Source organism: Tauraco erythrolophus, chromosome 23 (genome assembly GCF_009769465.1).
Source record: "Tauraco erythrolophus isolate bTauEry1 chromosome 23, bTauEry1.pri, whole genome shotgun sequence".
In the NCBI taxonomy this organism is placed as follows: Eukaryota; Metazoa; Chordata; class Aves; order Musophagiformes; family Musophagidae; genus Tauraco; species Tauraco erythrolophus.
In genome coordinates this window covers 1,778,230-1,798,216 of record NC_141487.1, presented here as the reverse complement: position 1 = coordinate 1,798,216, position 19,987 = coordinate 1,778,230, and the positions used below count along the sequence as shown (strand labels likewise).

Here is a 19,987-nt window from a genome sequence, read left to right as displayed (position 1 = left end):
GGCTTTCCGAGGACGTGGAGAGGCAGCAGACATCCAGCCCTCCGCGTCCACAAATCGGCACAACGCCGTGGTGCGCGGTGTAAATAACTCGCGGTGTAAATAACTCGCGGTGTAAATAACTCGCGGTGTAAATAACTCGCGGGGCTCGTGGCTGCAGGGCAGTCGGTGGGGTCGCTAAAGAGTAAATAGTCATTAGAATAGTAGAAACCATCTCACTTTTGGGTTTAAAACCCGCTGCATCTGAAGGATCTCCAGGTCTTGGAGGTCTCCAGCACAGATTGTTCAGTCCTTGGTTGGGTTTTCCATCTTCTTTTTTTCTCAACAGCAGTAACCAGCTGAGATTCCTTCCTGAAATGCCATGCCCTGACCCCATATCTCAATTCTTCTGTTCCCGTTGCGGAGTGACTTGCCCCGTGGGAACGTAGCGAGCGACCTAAGGCACATCCTTTCTTTGGAGATTAAAAAAAAGCTGCAAAATCCTGACCCGACCGTGCCGGTAGCCTCTCTAGAGCAGCATTTCTCCATCTGTGGACAGCTGCTGGTCTGTGAGGCACCGTTTGCGAGATATTTCTTGGCAAAACAAAACACGTTCCCGTGTACGTGAGGAAGGAAACCAGGAGAAGCAGGTTTTGAAAATAAACTGTCAAAATTTAGCCCAACTCGTTTCCACTTACAGCCCCTGAAGGAGAGGGTCTTTGCGTACCCGTGGGTTTCGGAACGCGGTGCGGTGTTCAACATCCCTTTTTAATCGAGGGCACTCCTGACTTTTTATACTTTTTATTAAAAACTTGGGATCACCTTGAGCACGCCGAAGCCGTGTCGTAGCCGCTGGCCTCCTGGGAATCAAAAGGAGTGAAAAGCTGATACCTGGCATGGAATAACATCTCTAATTATGACCGCAGCACCGGCTGTGGGTGTCTGACACTTCAAAGTAGAAGAGGTTAATTAAACGGATGGAAATCCCTCACAATACTACGGTGTCTTTCTGCTGTCGTAGTAGTGAATTGCAGCCTGGAAGAGCGGAAAACTTTTCTTCAGCTCTTTTCCTGATCTAATTTGTTTCTTCCTTCTTGCCCTTTGAGTTTAGCAGCAGTAGGGCGTATTTCTGCCTTCGCAGAGCTAAACTTGCTGTGTTATCGTCAAAAAAATCCCTGATTTTCCCACTGTGATCAAAATGCTCTTCGAACCCTCAAGGCTAAAGTGACCTCACCCTGTTGGAAGCTCTGCCTTGATTCTGGCGATTCTGCTGCCTGACCGGAGCTTGCTCATCACGCAGCTGATTTCTGTCCTTCTGAAACAAAACCGGGAGTTTCTGGGCTTCGTTGACGCCGTCCTTCGGGCTGGACGCTGTCGCAGCACGGGTTGCTCAGAATCACTTTCTCTAATTAAGTATATTGAAGTTTTTTTTCCCCTCTTTGGGCTCACAGGTTTGCAAGGAGATGAATAACCTGGAGCAAAGCAGTAGTAGCCTTTGACGGCTGTATCCTCCAACCTGGTGTTGTCCCATTGAGCTGGGAATGATGAGGAGCCCTGAAGGATGAAGCCTTTCTAAAATGTAAAGCCGCAGCGTGGAAACAAAAGGCAAAGTACATCTTTGGAAGAAGAATCCTGCTAACTAGAGAAATCTAGGTGCCTGTACGTATAGAAATGCCACAAAGCACGCCGAGGTCGCCCCGTTGCGGGCGCGCAGGGCAGTAGTTTGCTGCTCCCAGGGGAAAACTGCGTCTGTGCAACACCTTAAATAATTTCTGTTGCGAAACGTGATGTTGCAGGGAGCATGCAGGCAGCCGGGTGTGCTGCCTTTGGAAAGGGCGAGCTACGCCCTGCTCTCCAAAGGAAGCAACGTCCCTGAATATGGAGTTTCAGCTTCGTTACTGCCCTTTCAGAGAGCGAGGACGGAGCTCGTTTGGCAGGCTCTGAGCTGCGGCTCTGCAGAGCCGGGGTGTTTCTTGGTGCCTTTCGGTCCCTTGGTTAGTCGGTGCGAGGCAGGCAGGGTGCTAATTTGTTCCTTTCTGCGCTTGGGTGGTTTTGAAAAACATCTCTAATGAAATTTGTGGTTATTAAATATGAAATATTTCAAGGGCAAGAGACGAGAAATCGGCAGGCGAAGGTGTTTGGGTTGTTTTTTCTTTCAAAAGCTGTAATGCCTCGTGGGGAAAGCACTGCTTGTGCGTGGAAGGCTGGTTTCCAGGAGATCCCTCTACTCTGCCCTCGTGAGACCTCACTTGGAGTATTGCGTCCAGTTCTGGAGCCCCCAACATAAGAAGGACATGGACCAGTTGGAGAGGGTCCAGAGGAGGGCCACGAAGATGATAAGAGGGCTGGAGCACCTTTCCTATGAGGACAGGCTGAAAGCGTTGGGGCTGTTCAGCCTGGAGAAGAGGAGGCTCCGGGGTGACCTTATAGCGGTCTTCCAGTACCTCAAGGGGGCCTACAGGAAAGATGGGGAGAGGCTGTTCAGGAGGGCCAGTTGTGATAGGACAAGGGGTAATGGTTTTAAGATAGAGGGAGGTAGATTCAGGTTGGATATTAGGAAAAAATTTTTTACCATGAGAGTTGTAGAACACTGGAACAGGTTGCCCAGAGAGGTGGTGGATGCTCCATCCCTGGAGACGTTCAAGGCCAGGTTGGATGAGGCCCTGAGCAACCTGATCTAGTTGGAGATATCCCTGTTCCTTGCAGGGGGGTTGGACTAGATGACCTTTGAAGGTCCCTTCCAGCCCTGACCATTCTATGATTAATCCGCCGCTGTGCGGGCGCAATAGGATTGCTCTGCGGCGGTGATTAGATGCCTAATCCGAGCAGGTTCAGATTAACAACACGCACTTACCCTCCCTTTGATTTGCCAGGCCCTGGCCTCCCCTGGTCTTGTTGCCTCTCTTGCCGTTTGCGTTTAACCTCCGAAAGCTTTTTGGTCGTCTGGATCCGTCGTCTTCCGAACCGCGCTCGCCCAGCATCGCTTGTCGTGTTGTGGGGGCAGCCCTTTCCCCTCGGGATGGTCACCCTGCTGCGACTGACCCGGCGGCGGTGCGTGGATCATGCCAGGGACGCAGAGGTAGAAAACACACTTTTGCAAGGATCTGTCCTGCAAATACCGTTGCCAAACGAGGCAGGAAAAGGCAAAAGATCCTCTCTTCTTCTCAGGGGTCTATATGGCTCTTGGAGGCTTTCTGCCTGGGAATCTGCTCCCTGCTCGGAGCAAGCAGTTGGTTAAATGCTTCAGAAATAAAACTCTTAAACCCTTTAGCTGGTCAGCGTGATGGGAAATGGATGCAGACTACTGCTACCAGGGTGAAAAATATACCTGCACCTCCTGTTCCTGAGCACCACGTGGGAAAACTGTCTCACCGCGTGGCTTTCTCCACTCCTCCCTGCCCCGATCATGCCTGGCTGCAGCCTGCTCCTGTCCCAGCTGGCCTTGAGTAAGTTATCCGTATCGGTGCACCTGAGCTGGCTTCCCCTAGTGTTTCCAATTGCTCCCAGTATCTGCAGAGGTCATAAAGTCACTCCGTAACTTCATTCCTCTCTTACGGCTTGAGGATGGGGGCACAGAGTCTGTTCGGCGGTTGAAATAAGGAGTGACTGGTCATCACCTTGTCCACAGGGATGCTGCCACCATCGCCTCTCTGGCATCGGTGTGCGTGGTGTTGCAGGAATGCCGTGCCGGAGGCGGGTGGGGATGGCTTTGAAGAAGCCAACCCGCCCACACACGGAGGTGGGAAGGGACCCGGGACTCAAGGCCGGGGGCAGCAGAGCCCGTTTGCATCTAATGAGCTGTTGCAGCACCACCGTGACTCAGTAAAGATGGCTTTATATCAACCAGCCAAAGCAACTCGTGGTTTCTTCTCTCTCGTTCCCGGGTCTTGGGACACCGCGATAGTTGGAAGTTCAGCAAATTTTTATCTGCGGGCTGAAGCGCGGAGGGGAAAAACAGTCCCCGCGGTGGGAAATTGGCTTCTCGGAGCGATGGCTCATCTGCTTTCATCAGCAGATCAGTGAGGCATGTCTCTCTGCAGAGAAGGATGCTTTATCCTTTGGATGCCCTCCTGTCCTGACTCGGACAGTTTGGCCTGACGTGGTAGGAATATGTAGAGAGGTGAATATGGAGGGGAAAAATGCAATGGAGGAGGCTGGGAGAAAAGTGGCTTGAAGGGAAATGGGTGTTTTAAGTGACGATCTGGTTTTCCTCTTGCCTCAGTACAGGTCTGGGGAATTGCAGTTCCCTTTAAGGCAAGGAAAGACCTGAGCATCCGTCCGTTGGTGCGGAAACGGAGTCAGGCAGGAGGAGATCCCACACATCCATCCGTTCATCCTTGAGCCCGTGGGTTTGTTTTAGTCCTTAGGCTGCTGGATCTCTTCCGTCAATGTCTCCGACATGGAGGACCTGGGGTTCTGTGGAGGCTGGTTTTTCTTTCCCTTCCCCGTTGCGCTCCCACAGCTCGCTGCCTGCCACTTCCTTCTCAGTTGTGTTCGAAAGGAGTTGCTCGGATGGTCAGAAGAGTTTTTTAGGAGAGCTTACTCAAACGGGAGCTGGCGACCTCTGCGTGTCTAACGGAGCGAGAGGCTGGATAAGGAATGGGTTTGGTAATACTCCTGTCTCCTGGATGATGAGGGAGACAGATTTATTCAGGATTTTAAATCCGCCTGTACGGCGTTCGTCTCTCTAGAAGCTTTCTTGTTTCTCTCTGCCTCTTCTTAGGACACTGTCAGCCTGGATCGAGCAGAAAGGCATGAAAAATAGCTTATTGCTTTAACCTCGTCGGATTTAGATTCTCAGAGAGCAGCTCCCTGGGCACAGATCCCTCCAGAGATTAACGGAGGAATTTTTCCCACTATCGCCTTTATCAGCCTCCGGGATGGATACGGAGAATTTTCAGCCCGGTCTCCCTCTGCGACGCACGAGCAGGGACGGAGTGGCTGGATGTCGAGGGCTCCTGATGTGCGTTGCTTTTTGACATTGCGCGTGGTACCGAAATTGGGGGAAAATTATTTGCAGCCCTGTTGGGAAGTACGAAGCCCCTGATCTGCAAAAATCAGTTCCTGAGGCTGAGAGTCCTTCTGTAGACTAATAAGTGGTTGCGTCTCGATGGTGCTGAGCATCCAGTAGCTCCCAGTGTGTTTGGAAATTCGAACGTCTCGTACACCTGAGATTTGGGTGAAACTTTGAGCACCTGCTGTTGAAATGATGAGGAGGAAACTCCTTCCTCTGCTGCAGAAAGCCAGTGCATGGAAAACTATTTGATTTTTGATGGGATCAAAGCACAGGCCTTTAATCTTTCAGACTGGTACTTTCCTAAGCCCAAGTTAGGTTTGACTTTGCAAGAATTTGTTGGTTTTTTTTTTTTTTCTGTCAGGGATCTGACGTTTCCCTGACTCTTGATTTCCCAGCCCTGCGGGGAATTTAATTTCTTTGCAGATAATCTGCTCGTCCGAGTTTGGCCAACCAGAGCCAGGGTATTTGCAAGCTGTCGGGAGGCTGTGAGACCAGCCAAAAGCATGTGTGAAACCTCCTGTTTTATTTCCTTTTCAGGAAAGAAGGCTTAAAAATATGCAAACTGGCTCCCTGGCCGCCGGTACTGGTTGTTTACATTGGTGTTGTCTCAGATATGATTAATGCATAGCAGCAGAGAGGAAGCTGATAGCCTGAACCAGCTCCTGCCCGAGGCTGGTGCCGTCATCCCCGGACGCTGCCCTCGCCGAGAGGCGCAGGAGGTACCGAGGTGTGATGGATGGAGGTTTGTCTGACCGCGAGCTCCTCCCGGGGCATTTTACATCGAGTTATTCCTTCCTCCCAGCTCTGTCTCAAAGCTTTCCCTCCTCAGCAGGTACGTTCACCTTCGGGCCCAGCTCCCTTTTGGGGTCAGCGGAATAAAACCCCGCTATCCCATGGGTAGGTAAGTCTTGTTGGCTGGGAAGGAGCTTTGAGGAGCCTTCGGAAAGGTCCCGCTCGGAAGCTTGGGGCAGGCTGTGCTGACATCTATCGGCAAGAGCTCCTTCCAAGGCATCCTCGCATCCGCACTTGACGTTTCCCTTCTTTAAGCTGATGCTGCTGTTGTGCCTTTGCTTTAAGGACCTTGTCCACCAAAGTTATGTACGTAGTTCTCAAGATCAAACACGCAATATTCGCTCTACGGTACATACCTCAGCCGGCGTGATGGCTTTCAAAGCCTCTCTAAATACCCACAGCCTGATTTTTTTTTTTTTTTTTTATCTTTCACAAAAGCATCCGCTGTAAAATCTTAAATCTGGCAGGCATGCGGAATGACGAAGCACTAGCTCGTGCTTGTCTGCAGTCCAAAAGGCGAATGTTTATTCCCGACATGAAATATTTAGCAACTTTGGTGTTTTGGGGCTGGATTTACTGGAAACGATGGACAAAAGCGCGCTCCTTGTGTGAAGAAGGTGTAGCGCAGGAACCCGTGGCTGGAAAATTAAAATAAGGGGGAAGACAGTGAGGAAAGGGCTGGTTTGAAAGGGGGATGTAAAGAGCCGGACTGAATATCCCTGTGCATGTTGTTCTGGGGCTTTTGGTAGATCAAGTCTTGAGTTTTCATTAAGCAGCTGCGTTGTCTTTGCAGCAAATTTTGAGACCAGTATAGCCCAGCTCTTCCCAACGCTGAGCTTTTGCACTTAATCGAGTCGACTTTTCTGCCTGTGCCCACAGGATGCTCTTTAAAGGGTGGTTGAGGTTGGTTTGTTGGGTTGTTTTTTTTGTTTAAACCCCACGGTAGCTATAACCTCACCAAATTACACAGCAGCCGTTTCCTGGAACACCAGTAATTGGAGGCTTCTCCGACGTCTGCGGTGCCTCTGCCGCCTCTCTCGCGCTGCGGCAACCGAAAACGGGAGCGTGACTGGAGCGAAAAAGCGCCGAGCTCAGCAGAGCCGGGGCACGCTCCTCCGCTAACCCGCGCATACCTCGCTGCCTTCCCTACAATTAACCGGTTATTACGGCGTTTGTGTAGTCTGATACAGCAATTTCCATCTCTCCGTTGGCCTCCTGGAGGGGGGAAGAGTCGCCGGAGCCGATCGAAACCCTTTCCCTCCCAAGTGTCGAGCTCTTTAATTAGCGTCGGGGTTGTTTGGTGTAGCGTGTCAGACTTACTCAAATCACTTGAAAGTCTCCGGGGTACGGTATCACTTAAGGGGGAGGAAAAAAAAAAAAAAAACCTAAAAAAACAAGTATTAAAGCAGAGAGGTGGATCGCTGGCTGGGGTTTTCATTCCACCCACCTGGAGGGTGAAGCAGCTTTTGCAACAGCGGCACCTTTTTACCGCGGGGCCAAATTTACGTTTCCCAAAACCGGGCGAGGTGATTGCGAAGGGTGAACACGGGGTGACCTCACCCTAAGGAGGACTCGGCGCCTCGGAGCGATGCTGCTGCTGCCAGAAACGCTCGGGACGGACCCTCGTAAAGCCTCTCCTGCAGCACGGAGGTACACGAATTGCAGCAATCCTCCTTTGCAGTTATTAAAAGAGATCAGGGGGCAAAAGCCGGCGGCGTTCTGGCGCTCTCCTCCCGTCGCCGTTTGCTCAACTTGCTGCGTAAGGACATTTTTGCCGAGCGTTAGCACGGAGTGACTCAGTAATCCTGTTGCGCGGGGTTCAGAGGGCACTGCCTCTCCTTTTCGACGGCTTTATCGAGCTCTGAGTCGCAGCGTGGAAGAATTCCCTGGGTTTAAAAAGACTGTGACATTGCAAAAGCTTGGAGGTGACTTATCCTCCCCGGCGGGGCTTTCTGCCTCCACCTTGTTAAAGGTTACAAGAAACCAGAGCTTTGCTTCGACGCCGCGGGTTTGACCGGGCTTGTACCGTGAGCCTGTGCCGTCGTAGGGTGGAAATTCAACACTGAGAAACACTTTTTGTGGGTAAACTTTAGGGATCTGCTGTGTTTCGGTGCTGTACCCCCCTAACTTGCAAAAAAAAACCAACCCTCTGCGATAGTGTACCAATATTTTTCCGCTGCTTCTTGAAAGGCGTTTGGCAGGCAGCGGGTGCACGAGCCTGCAAAGGTTTTGTCTCCCTGTTGGGGAGATGAATCAAACCTTGTTCAGTTTTCCTTCAAACTCTTGCAAAGCTGAATTCCTGTCTACTTCTGAGCAAGGAATTAATTTTTATTTTTTTTTTTTAAGCCAGATTTGAGCCACTAAATAGCATGTGGCTTTGGTAAGGGGAAGATGATACTTTCCTGGCTTTTAAAAGATTTAAGGGTTAGGCAGGCTCAATCAAAGCCGGTCTTGAAAAATGTTTGTAAGCCCAATGCCGTGTTTTGAATGTCTCTGGGATTAAAAAAAAAAAGGTGACTTTCAGATGCTGGATGGAGCTTTGCGTGACGGAGCGTAGTCGAGGTAAATCCCTCGGCTGGGGGTAGGTGATGGTGCTGGGCTGGATGAAGTTTCCAGATCAGCACCCGTGATTTGGCGTCTTTACGTCTCTACCAGCCTAAAAACAGAGCCAATAAATCCAGACGGAGCATCCCATCGGCTGCTGCTGGTCCCTGGGAGCAGGTTTCAGCCTCTGCCAGGCTGGCAGGGAGAGCACGAGCTCCCCGTTCCGCAGGCAGCCCCGAGAGAGGCTTACACGGCTCAAAACACCAAGAGGACGGTCGGCTTCTCCCCGCGAGGAAAGGTCTGAGACGGGGCTTTTGTAAGTGCGAGCCATCCTATTAGCCTCGTTTCTGCTGTGGCATCTGATAGCTGGGTCTATTTCTTTCGTTCTTAAAAGGAATTTTCTTTTTAAAACTTCTTTTTTTGACTTTTCCTTAAGCAACGCAAGATCCTCAGGGTGAAATCCCCCAAAACTTTTAGTTCTTCTGCGGATGGGTTGTACTAAAACGCTCTGATTTTGCAGAGGTGCAAACCATTTGGGAAACTCCAGCAAACGTTGCTTTTGTACCTGACTTATTCAACATCTCCCTCTGGCTTTTGCTTTGGGATTATGGATGGAGAGCAGCCCTGAGGAGAAGGACTGGGGGATGTTGGGTGAGGAGAAGCTCACCGTGAGCCGGCACCTTGCGCTGGCAGCCCAGAAAGCCACCCATGTCGTGGGCTGCATCCAAAGCAGCGTGGGCAGCAGGGCGAGGGAGGGGATTCTGCCCTTCTGCTCTGCTCTTGTGAGACCCCCCTGCAGTGCTGTGTTCAGCTCTGGGGTCCCCAGCATCAGAAGGACATGGAGCTGCTGGAGCAGGTCCAGAGGAGACCATGGAGATGATGGGAGGGCTGGAGCACCTCTGCTCTGGAGACAGGCTGAGAGAGTTGGGGCTGTTCAGCCTGGAGAAGAGAAGGCTCCGGGGAGACCTCCCAGTACTTAAAGGGGCTACAGGAAAGCAAGAGAGGGGCTTTGGACAAGGGTGTGTAGTGACAGGACACGGGGCAATGGCTTTAAACTGGAAGAGGGGAGATTTCAATGAGATCTAAGGGAGAAATTCTTCCCTCTGAGGGTGGTGAGGCACTGGAACAGACTGCTCAGAGAAGCTGTGGCTGCCCCATCCCTGGAAGTGTTCAAGGCCAGGTTGGATGGGGCTTTGGGCAACCTGGTGTAGTGGAGGGTATCCCTGCCCATGGCAGGGGAGTTGGAACTGGATGGTCTTGGAGGTCCCTTCCAACCCAAACCGTTCTGTGATTCTAACATGCTCTGCTGGTAACGTACCCACCAAACTAAGCATGGCCTTGCGATGGGACGTGACTTTGTTGAACAAACGCCATTTGTTCGCAGGGACAGGCCGGCTTTGGCAAGAGGCCACCATGTTTCCAGCGTGGCTTGAGCCATGGTGGAGCAGGACCATCGCTTCGCCCCTTTTTTCCCTGGTGCAGGGACTGTCAGCCCCGTGCCCTTCCCTGCTTTAATTTCTTGACTTTGAAACTGGAAGCGCAGCCGTGTGCCTGGTTTTGTTCTTCCTGGCGTTCTCGTGTGAATGGAATCGGCCGGCAGTGGCCGCCGTCGGCTTGCTGGAGTCGGTGGGAGAATAGCGGCGTCTCTCGCTGGAGCTGAATGGGCTCGAGAAATCCATCAGACCCAGCAATTAATGGCCCCTGCCTGTTATTAGTAACTCTCATCTCATCTATCTCCAGAAATCAATCATAATCAAATTCCCTAAAATTTATCCCCCTTGACACAACCCCAGAACTCTTCCCGTACCTTAACCTTCCCCCCAAGACGATGCAAACCCTTTGCTCCGCTCCAGCGCATCCCTTTTACGATATTTTCCCCAAACCAGTCGTTTCATCTGGGTAATCCCATCAAATGAGGCACCGTGTGATTTTTTTTTTTTTTAATTATTATTATTTGATTTTCCCTCCCATTTTTATTTTAAGCTTCACTTGGTATTCGTTTTTTGGAGTCGCTCGAGGCCGCGCCTGCCGTTGGTTAAAAGGCTGCTCTGGAAATTCGTGTTACACGTGCCCTTGCAGCCGGGCTCTGCTTTTGTGGCTGCTGATCTCTGCGCGTGCTGCTCCGCTTGCATTAGGGGGCTGAATAAACGGGCTTAAAAAAATGCTTATAAGGCCAGATCCTAAATAGATGGCACCCAGAGCTCGTGTCAGAAGCGATCAGGGGCTGGAATTTCTCTTCCAAACATCCGTGGAAGCCGGAGATCTTTGTTTGTTTGGTTTTGGGGTTTTTTGAAAAGTATGTATCTGCTTTGCGAGCCAGGAAAATCCATCGACTGGAAATAAAATAGCTCGGACCAGCTTTTAGCTGCTCATCCCGACGGAAGAAACAGCGTCAGCTGTAAAGAGGTTGTTGCCTTCTATGTTTAGGAGTAGTTGATTGTGCTACGCTCTCCGCGTGCTTGAATTTTTATCCCCAAGGAAAGATAACCTGATATCGGGGCTGGATGGTGTTAGCAGGGCGTGGAGCTTGGCAAGGCGGCCAGGAAGAGTCTCTCTGCTCTCTTCATCAGCCCTGGCCAAGGGAGCAGTTGAAACCAGTGCAATTAGCTAACGATGTTCTTCTGCAGGCGCTTCAGTCCGTGGCGAGGAGCAGAAGCCGTTTCATTTGGGAGAGGAAGAAGCCCTCCCGTGCCAACTATGTTCCTGCAAGCCTTTGAAACGCCGTGCGGCGCGTTCTCTGAAGAGCTCGGACCTGGAGCAGGTCGTTACGGGGCCCCACTAATTGAGCCGTGTCCCTTTGATGTCCCCGGTAGCTCCGTCCCTTCGCTCCTCCGCATACTTGAGACCTGAAGTCACCCAGGCTGCCGGTCGCCTTCCCCCTCTGCCTCCCTTGAAATGCTCCTGCCCTTCCCGGGGGCGGTGGCAGCGGCACCCAGCAGCTCTCCTTGGCTTCAGCGATAAAGCAGTATTAATTCTCCAGCTTTCAGCTGCTTTTTGTCCATGTTTCGACTCAAACATGAGATTGCTGAAGCCCTCCCCGACGAGCTTTTGCAGAGAACACTTGTAGACACCACAACTGTCTGGTTGGAAGATGCTTTGAGAAGCCAACTCTTCTTCAACTTGTAAAACTCAAGATTTTTATTTTTTTTTTTTTTTCCCTGCATAACAGAATGAAACTGCTCATTTACAGCTGTACAACATCCCATAACAGGCAAAGCTTCCTGAAAAACCAGGGTTAGCCTCTGCCCTGGGCTGTTGTTTACATGTCGTTGACTCATTTGAGAACCTTCTTGGGTGTCTGAGGTCGGGGTTGACCTTCAGGTTACAGCAGGAGGAAGGTGGCTCTTCTCACACTGCACCATCCCAGACCTTTCTGAGCAAAGCACCGATCTCTTTCACCATCCTAGGATGACTCTAACCCTTTTTCCTTAAAAATAACCCAATTTAAACCCAGCACCTTTCACCCCGGGCTGTTCTCGATGGAGAAGCCCATGCGGCCGATTCTCTCCAAGTCACGTAGAAACGTTTCTAGCCATCTAGTTTGTCATTCCAAGCTTGGGAGAGCAACTTTATTCTCTGCTGGGGAAATATTTAAGCAGGAAACCTGCTGGTGTGGATTAAATTGCTCACAGCCACAGAACAAGCCAGGAAAACTGGGATTTGGGAACAAAGAGTAACCAAATATGACCCTTTTCTGGCCCTGTCATCTTTAAGGACACCTTGGGTGTAGCTCTGGCCACGCTCTACCTCTGCCCCAGCACAAGGATTGTTTCCTGCACAACTTTATTCCCATTTTTTCCCCTATAGCCATATACCTGAGAGCAGCAGTCCTTAGTCCCCGGAGAAAAGCTCCGGAACCCTGCGGCCATCTCCTCTGCGTCTGGCCGGGGGTTGCTTTTTGGCTGGGCTCTGGAACCTGTCGCAACCTAATCGTTTTTCTCAGCTGCAGCATCTTAAAATAGCTGCTCCGGTTTCTTTTTAAAATAGTCTCCGTTCCACGTGGCGTTACCTGCTAAAAACGTTTCTCTGAGTCCCATTAGGACACCGGAGGAGAGAGGTGGGTTTGGTGGGTCAGCCTTTCCGGAGCGTGGCCTTGCTCTCGAGCTGCACCCAATTCCCACAGCCAGGCACATAAATCCTTTTAATTTTTTTTTGGTGGTGTTTAATTTATGATTATTTTCAAAGCACGACTGTAGAGGTGGAGGAATCTCCCCGGTGCCGGCCAAAGGAGGATGCTCGGACGCGTCGGCCTTGGCTGGAGAGGCTTTAGGTTTTCCTGGGAAGCAGTATGGCACCTAATCCATCGGCAAGGAGCAAAAAGTCTTTTAATAATTTTTAAAGGAGCACTTTGTTCCGCAGACTCCAGGAGCGACTGTGAATTCACGCAGCAAAGCATTTCGGGGTTTAATCGTGCTGCTTTGCCAAAAAAAAAAAAAAAAGGGGCTTCGTTGCGCGCTGCCGCTCGTGAGCACCCCATCGATCTGCCGCCGGCGACGCCGGATGCGTTTCGGATTGGTATCCGTCCTCCCTCCTTCCCTGGGGAGAAGGGGCTCGGTGTTTGGAGGTAATTATTGCTTTTATTCGGTGCTAAAGCAATAATTTCCAAGGATAACATTTCCAAAGGTAGCGATTTCCTGCCGGTGAGTGACAGATGTTTTGCCACACACGAGACGTGCTTTCAGGCTCCTACTAATTACGATGACACAAATTGGCAGTCGTTTTCTTCCCAGGCTCCCGACTCTTAATTTTGCCTTCTTTTCTGCTCTTTTTTTTTTCTTTTAAAGGTGGAATCGCTGTGTTCTCACGCTTCAGGAAAATTCACGCGGAGTTCGGTGCCTTTCCTGACCTTTCCCTTCTCTCTCCCTGCCCAGGATCGTACCCCTCGCCCAAGGCTGGGGCCACGCTGGTGGTCTACAAGGACTTACTTGTGCTTTTTGGTGGGTGGACGCGGCCAAGCCCTTACCCCCTGCACCAACCAGAGAGGTTCTTCGATGAAATCCATACGTATTCACCCTCCAAAAACTGGTAAGAGCACATCTGGATTCGAAGCCCTGTAAAAAAACGTGTCTGTCATGAAGCTGGAGGGTGTTTTTCCAAGCCTGCTTAGAACTGGCTCGTAGGGGACTTGGATTCCTAGATGTGTCTAATCCTGGTGCGTCTGCGATGCTTTTATTGAAACAAAACGGAAAAAGAAAAGAAAAAACAAACCAAAAAACCACAAGAGCACGGCAGAGACCTGGGTGGCTGCTGTCCACCACCTCTTGGGTGGTGGTCACTTCCGTATGGCTCTGGACTCACACGTAAAATACACCAGACTCCTTGAGCGTTTCCCATCCAGCCAGAGAAATCCAGATGGGAATGTTTTAAATGCGTAATCGACTTGGCTGCAAGACAGTGGGGAAAGCGGGAGATAAAACCCTAATTCCTGGAGGTCTTGCTTTAGTGATGGTCCAAAACTTCCGTCTCCTGGGACACAATAAAGCAGGTTTCAGCACCAGTTAGAAATCTCTCTGCCTTTCCTTCTCCTGGACTGAAGCATCCAGCAGCCACCGCGGAGATGGCAGGAATTTTCCCTTTCCCTTTAAACGCCGTTGGGCTGGTTTTAGACCGGACTTTTCTCCCTGACGCTTGTGTGTGAGAAAGGAGCGACTGCTCTATCAAAGCGGCGATGGTTCCTGCTCCTCTTTCATTGAGGACTTTTCATCATCAAAAGTGTCAATTAATCCAGTGCACTTCTGGGGCAGCGTCGTTAGGACGCTGTAATTAAAACGCCTCGAAAATAATTCTGGGCGAACTTAATTGAAAGGGGCGATATTTCCAATTTGGCCTTGTGACTTTGTCATGCTTTAAAAATGTTTGGCGCCTTCGTGTTTCTAATTAGTTTCGTTATTCTTTGGATCTCTGGAGGTTTTCCCAGAGGTTTTCTTCTCTAATGTCTTCTCCAGGACTTCACCGGCCTCTGGGATTTTTTCTTTCTGCCGTTCATCCGGCCCGATGCTGAATGTTTTCCTCTCCCCCCAGGTGGAACTGCATCGTGACCACCCACGGCCCCCCTCCCATGGCAGGACATTCCTCCTGCGTCATCGAAGACAAAATGATCGTCTTCGGGGGCTCGCTGGGATCTCGCCAAATGTAAGCCTGGGGTGAGGGTGTCTTGACAAGTGCTCCTGCAAGCGAGGAGCCTGTTGTGGTGCTCCCAAGGTACCTTATAGCCTCTTGGAAGGAAATCTCCACAGGGTTTTGGGGGCCGCGGGCTGCCTTAGCGCACCTTCGTGTCTCATAGCAAATCCCCTCGAGGTTCCAGCCCATGGAAAACCCAATCCTGCCAAAAACCTCTGCACTGAACCCGCGATTCAAATGCCCAGAGGGCCTGGTTGTATCCTCAACGTTTGTTGTCTCGTCCTCGCAGGAGCAACGACGTCTGGGTGCTGGATCTCGAGCAGTGGGCTTGGTCCAAGCCCAACATCTCCGGGCCCAGCCCTCACCCGCGCGGTGGCCAGTCTCAGGTGAGTTCTGCCTCCTTGGCTAGCTGCTTGTCCTTGGCACTGACATGCACTGCCGACAATAAACCACCCAGAGCTGAATTTCCAGCTTCCCGGCGGCTCCCTGCGAGTCACCTGAAAGCTGCTGTCTGATTTCCCTGTTATCTTTGCAACCTTTGCCCAACGGGCCCGTGTTTTCTCCAGCCATCTGGTGGGTGAGGGCACGCTTTTAATCACCCGAACGCTCCGGCAGGTACCGCGCCGCGTCCGGCGCATGACTCACAACTCTAACGAGCCTTTCTAGAAAACAAATTGCCGTTTTCACCCAGTGATTATCCATCATTCCCCCCACACCCCGTGGTATTTTAAGATCAATGAAGTGTTATCACAAGTCAGTTTGGTTTAGAGCCCTTTTGATCGCTCCGCTCTCTCAATTCTCAGTTTGAGTGACTCTGGATTGTCCCGGCTGGAAGCACGGCTCTGGCAGTGCCTGTTTTCTTGTCTGCCCCGAGCAGGGAGCTCGTGGGAGCCAGCCGGTTTGCTGCGAGTGTCTCCATCGCAGCTGCCATCCCTGCCTTCCCCTTACGGTCCCCAGGAGGACGGTCAGTGGTGCCCGGCGTGCAGATCGTTTCAGGGCACCCAAAAGAAATCGGATGGGTCGTGCTTGAAAGTGTGTTTCTCTCCAAAACCCAGGACCAACTGAAATACCGCTGCAAGCACGTGCCCCCCCAGACAATCCTTCCACCTTCTGCCTTATTTGAAGAGGGGTGTTGAGTCCCTAGCTGTTTGGCTCAGCTTTAGGAAGGGTAATTACTCTTCTCCGTACGAGGAGCAGGTTTGTGAGCCGTTTGGGACAAGGCAGTGGGGTGAACTCTGCACCCCGCTTTGCCTCGGGCTCAGCAAAACCTGCTCTCCATCCCGGGACGGACAAAATTCCACAGCATCTGAGAGCTGAGAAGGCGTAATGTGGCTCTGCCTGCACGGGGAGGTGTTGCCGAAATCGCCGGGGATGGCTTCGTGTTCTTCCCCATCTGAAACAGTCTTCTTTATCCCCTCCAGATTGTAATAGACAACGAAACCATTTTAATCCTGGGTGGCTGCGGTGGTCCCAACGCAGTGAGTATCCTAGGGGGAGCGTGGGCGCGAGCTGCCCGCGTCTCGCTGGTCCTGTGAGCCCTGGGCTGAGGAGAGCAGGGACTGCGTGTTATCCCATGGGAACAGGTTGCCCAGAGAAGCTGTGGCTGCCCCATCCCTGGCAGTGTTCAAGGCCAGGTTGGATGAGGCTTTGAGCAACCTGGTGCAGTGGAGGGTGTCCCTGCCCATGGCAGGGGGGTTGGAACTGGATGGTCTTTGAGGTCCCTTCCAGCCCAAACCGTTCTGTGATTCTACCCGGGCGGCATTTTATCCTGCACATCTGGGCGCCCACGCGGTAGATTTTTCCAGGGAAGCCGTCTAGCTGCTGCTGGAGCTGCTTTAATTAAGAAAAAAGCACCCCAGGCGCTATCTGAGCAGCTCGCCAAAGTTAATTGAGCCTCGGAAGAATTAGTCCTGATTTTATGCCGGGGTAGAAGATTTGTCCATGGCCATAGTAGGGTGTAGTCACTCCTGGGCGGTCAGATCCTGATCTGGGTCACCGTTCCTCTGTCTGCAGCAGGAAAGCACCGCTCCTACCCCTGACGAGATGATCTCAGCAGCAAAGCAGGCTCCTGAATCTCAACCCGGGCTCCTCAGTCTGTCACGTTTTTCTTCGCAGCTCTTTAAAGACGCCTGGTTACTGCACATGCACGCCAGCCCCTGGACGTGGCAGCCGCTCAAGGTGGAGAACGAAGAGCACGGAGCCCCGGAGCTGTGGTGCCATCCTGCCTGCAGGGTACGGACGCAATGGGCTCTCTGCTCTCTTATATGTATCCATTGATCATTATTGCCTGCCCGGAACACTCCGTAACCCCTTATTTTTACCCCAATACAGCCCAAAAGGTCGTCCGGCTGTTTGTGACCTGTTATCTCCTCTCCTCCTCTTCCAGGTGGGACAGTGCGTCGTGGTCTTCAGCCAAGCTCCCAGTGGGAGAGCCCCGCTGAGTCCCAGCTTGAACTCCCGCCCCTCTCCCATCAGTGCCACGCCGCCCGCCCTGGTCCCCGAAACGCGGGAATACCGCTCTCAGTCTCCCGTCAGGAACACGGACGAAGCTCCCTGCGTCAACGGCCGCTGGGGCACCCTGCGACCCAGAACGCAGCGGCAAACCCCCTCGGGATCCCGGGAAGGCAGCCTCTCCCCGGCCAGAGGGGACAGTTCCCCTGTACTCAACGGTGGGAGTTTGTCACCCGGAGCCACGGCGGCCGGCGGTGCCTCCTTGGACAGCCCCGTGCAGGTCGTATCTCCCAGCACTCCTTCCGCTGCCGAAGGATACGACCTAAAAGTGGGGCTCGCCCTTGCCCCGCGCCGGGGATCGCTGCCGGAGCAGAAAGACCTCCGTTTGGGATCCGTCGACTTGAGCTGGGACCAGAAACCGGCTTCCATCATCTGCCAGCTGGACGGTGTGGACGGCAGGACAGTCGGCACGAGCACGAGGAACCCCCCCGAGCAGACCAACGGCGTCCACACGCCGCCCCACGTCGCCAGCTCCCTCCCGGGGGCCGTTTCCCCCGGCGCGCTCCGGAGGAGCTTGGAAGCCGTCAAAGCCCTCTCTTCCAAAAGCTCCTCGGCTTCTGCGGCGTTGAGCCCTCCCTTGGCTGCTTCTTCCCCGGGGTCTCCGAGCGCGGAGACGGGCTCGGCAGCGCGTCCGGGCTCTACTCAAGGCGACGGCCATTCCTTACCTCCCATCGCCCGCCGCTTGGGCCACCACCCTCCCCAGTCCCTCAACGTGGGGAAGCCTTTATACCAGAGCATGAACTGCAAACCCATGCAGATGTACGTGCTGGACATTAAGGACACCAAGGAACAAGGACGAGTCAAATGGAAAGTTTTCAACAGCAGCTCGGTGGTGGGGCCGCCCGAAACCAGTTTACACACGGTGGTACAAGGCAGAGGGGAGTTAATCATATTCGGTGGCCTCATGGACAAGAAACAAAACGTGAAATATTATCCCAAAACAAATGCCTTGTACTTCGTGCGAGCGAAAAGATAATGCGGCACGAGCCCGTGGCCGCCGTCACCTTCTCCCTTCCCTCCCCGCGGCTCTTCCCTCTCCTTCCCGAGCCCTTCCTCCGTCACGCAGGTGTTCCAACTGTGAATTAAGGGAGCGAGAAACCAATAAAAATCCAAGAAAAAAAACCTCCAGCGCTGCCCCGCCGGTTCCCAGTAAGACCCCGGTTAAGCGAATCGCGTTTACAAGCGGGGCAGGACCCGCGCCGCTGCGATCCGAGCCGAAGATTCGGGGTGAGCAGGTAGGGAAATCATCCAGTATCCTCGGGAGGTTGGTTTTTTTATTTTTCCAAGGGTTCAAGAGGCTTCGGATCTCTCCAAAACTCCTCGGCACGGGAGTAAAAAGTGGTTTTATACGAACAAACCAAATACTGGCAGGCGCGGAGCCGTTACCTTCCATGCACCGACTCTTTCCGGGCTCCGCTCCGTAAGGAAAACAGCAATATCCCACCAGGAACCTTCCAGTGCTGCAAAACCTTTGCTCGACGCGAACACGATGCCTTTTTTTGTGGTTTGGGTTTTTTTTTTTTTGCCTCCCACTCTCCTTCCTCTCCTCTGTCCAAGACCGTAAGAAAGAAGAAATGACAGGTTTTTTGCCTCAAAATGCCAAAAATCCTAAGAATTAGCCCGGTGTTAGTATCCTCCCCTCCCTGCCCTGTGCCGGATCAGCCCCGATCCCTCCTACATCAGCCAAAAACCACACCGTTTACTCACAAAATCCCATTATTCCCCCAAAGCTGAGAAATTTGGCTCTTTGTCCTCTTCTAGACTTGAAGGTTTCGTTTCACTCGACATCCCAAACCCCTTCGAGGCTGAGCCAGCACCTCGGAGCCTGGGAATAGGGATTGTTTTGGGTGGTTTTCCAGCCAAAAAAAATGAATATCGGTAAATTTGAGGGCGTGAGCAGCCTCGATAACTGGAACTGACACCTCGGCTTTGCACGTGCCTCCTTCCGCAAAGATTCCCATGAGTTAAAATCCAAAGGGATTGAACCTTCTGGGACAACCTCCCCCCTTCCCTTTCCCCTCCAGGGGAAGCGGGACGGGGAAGGGAATGGGGGGATTCTGCCAGATTTTGGTCAACAACCTCCAGCACCCGAAAACTAGAAAATCCTCCCCAAACCGGCAGTGCCATGACGTGGCCCTTTTTCCCTTCTTTTTTTTTTTTTTATTATTTTTATCCCTCCATCCCCACTGAGCTTTTTGCCGGTCGGAGCCTTAAATCTCATCCCAGCCGCACGGGGACGGGGAGGGTTTTCATCTGTGGCTTTTCCACCTCTCTCAAAGAAATTCCTCCTTCAGCCTCTCCCACTCCGCCTGGAAAGCAAAAACGCCAGTTTTACCCCAAAAAAAAAATCCTCAGGAGCACCTAAGGTGATGTACGAAATGTTTCGGCGACGGGGGGTTCGGCATCGCTCCCTCCTCCCCTTTGCATGTCTCCCCCCCAAAAAAAACTCAAAAAAGGGATGGACAGTGGCTCGGCGTTGGGTTGACCTTCTCCTTGCGTGGAGCATCCCTCAACGGGGCGTTTTTCCCCACTTTTCCGTCATCTCCATCCCCAACCGATCCCAAAATCCCCGTAATTAGTCCTAAAATCCCCCCAACTGGCCCCAAACCCGCCGAGCAGCCAGGGCCGTCCCTCCTCCGCAGAAAGGCATGTTCTGCACCGTTTAATGATGAATTCACCCCAAATTTTGACACGTGCCCCCCCTCCCCGTGAGCCGCTGGTGCTGTGAACGAGGTGTCCCAGCCCCCGTGTCCCCCCCTGCGACTCAGGTGACCCCCCCCCCAGTCATCCCAGGCCGAGTGTAGGAATGAAAAAGTGATTTTCGGTGATATTTAAAAATCTTGTGTACATTTTTTTTTTGGGGGGGGGGAAGGGTTAATGGGGTTTCCTCCCCCCTCCCCGCCCCCATCCTGATGAATTTTTAGCAGTTTAACAAATAAAAAAAAAAAAGAAACAGCTGGTTGGTCCTTTTGGGGAGGGGGTCTGGAGGGGGTGGGAATGGTGTGGAGGGAAACACCCCCCCCCCCC

General features: G+C 52.3%; 1 protein-coding gene across 3 annotated transcripts in view; it reads left to right on the top strand.

Annotated features, from left to right (window-relative positions):
* Window positions 1–19,632, top strand: part of FBXO42 (F-box protein 42) — a 49,382-nt gene extending 29,750 nt beyond the window's left edge. For all 3 annotated transcript variants that reach the window (XM_086625553.1, XM_086625554.1, XM_086625552.1), the window contains exons 5-10: window positions 13,201–13,354; window positions 14,351–14,461; window positions 14,739–14,835; window positions 15,871–15,927; window positions 16,565–16,681; window positions 16,836–19,632. In XM_086625553.1, coding sequence (XP_086481679.1) covers window positions 13,201–13,354; window positions 14,351–14,461; window positions 14,739–14,835; window positions 15,871–15,927; window positions 16,565–16,681; window positions 16,836–17,936 — 1,637 coding nt within the window. In that variant the 3' untranslated portion in view covers window positions 17,937–19,632. The remainder of the gene's footprint in view (window positions 1–13,200; window positions 13,355–14,350; window positions 14,462–14,738; window positions 14,836–15,870; window positions 15,928–16,564; window positions 16,682–16,835) is intronic.
* Window positions 19,633–19,987: the final 355 nt, after the last annotated feature.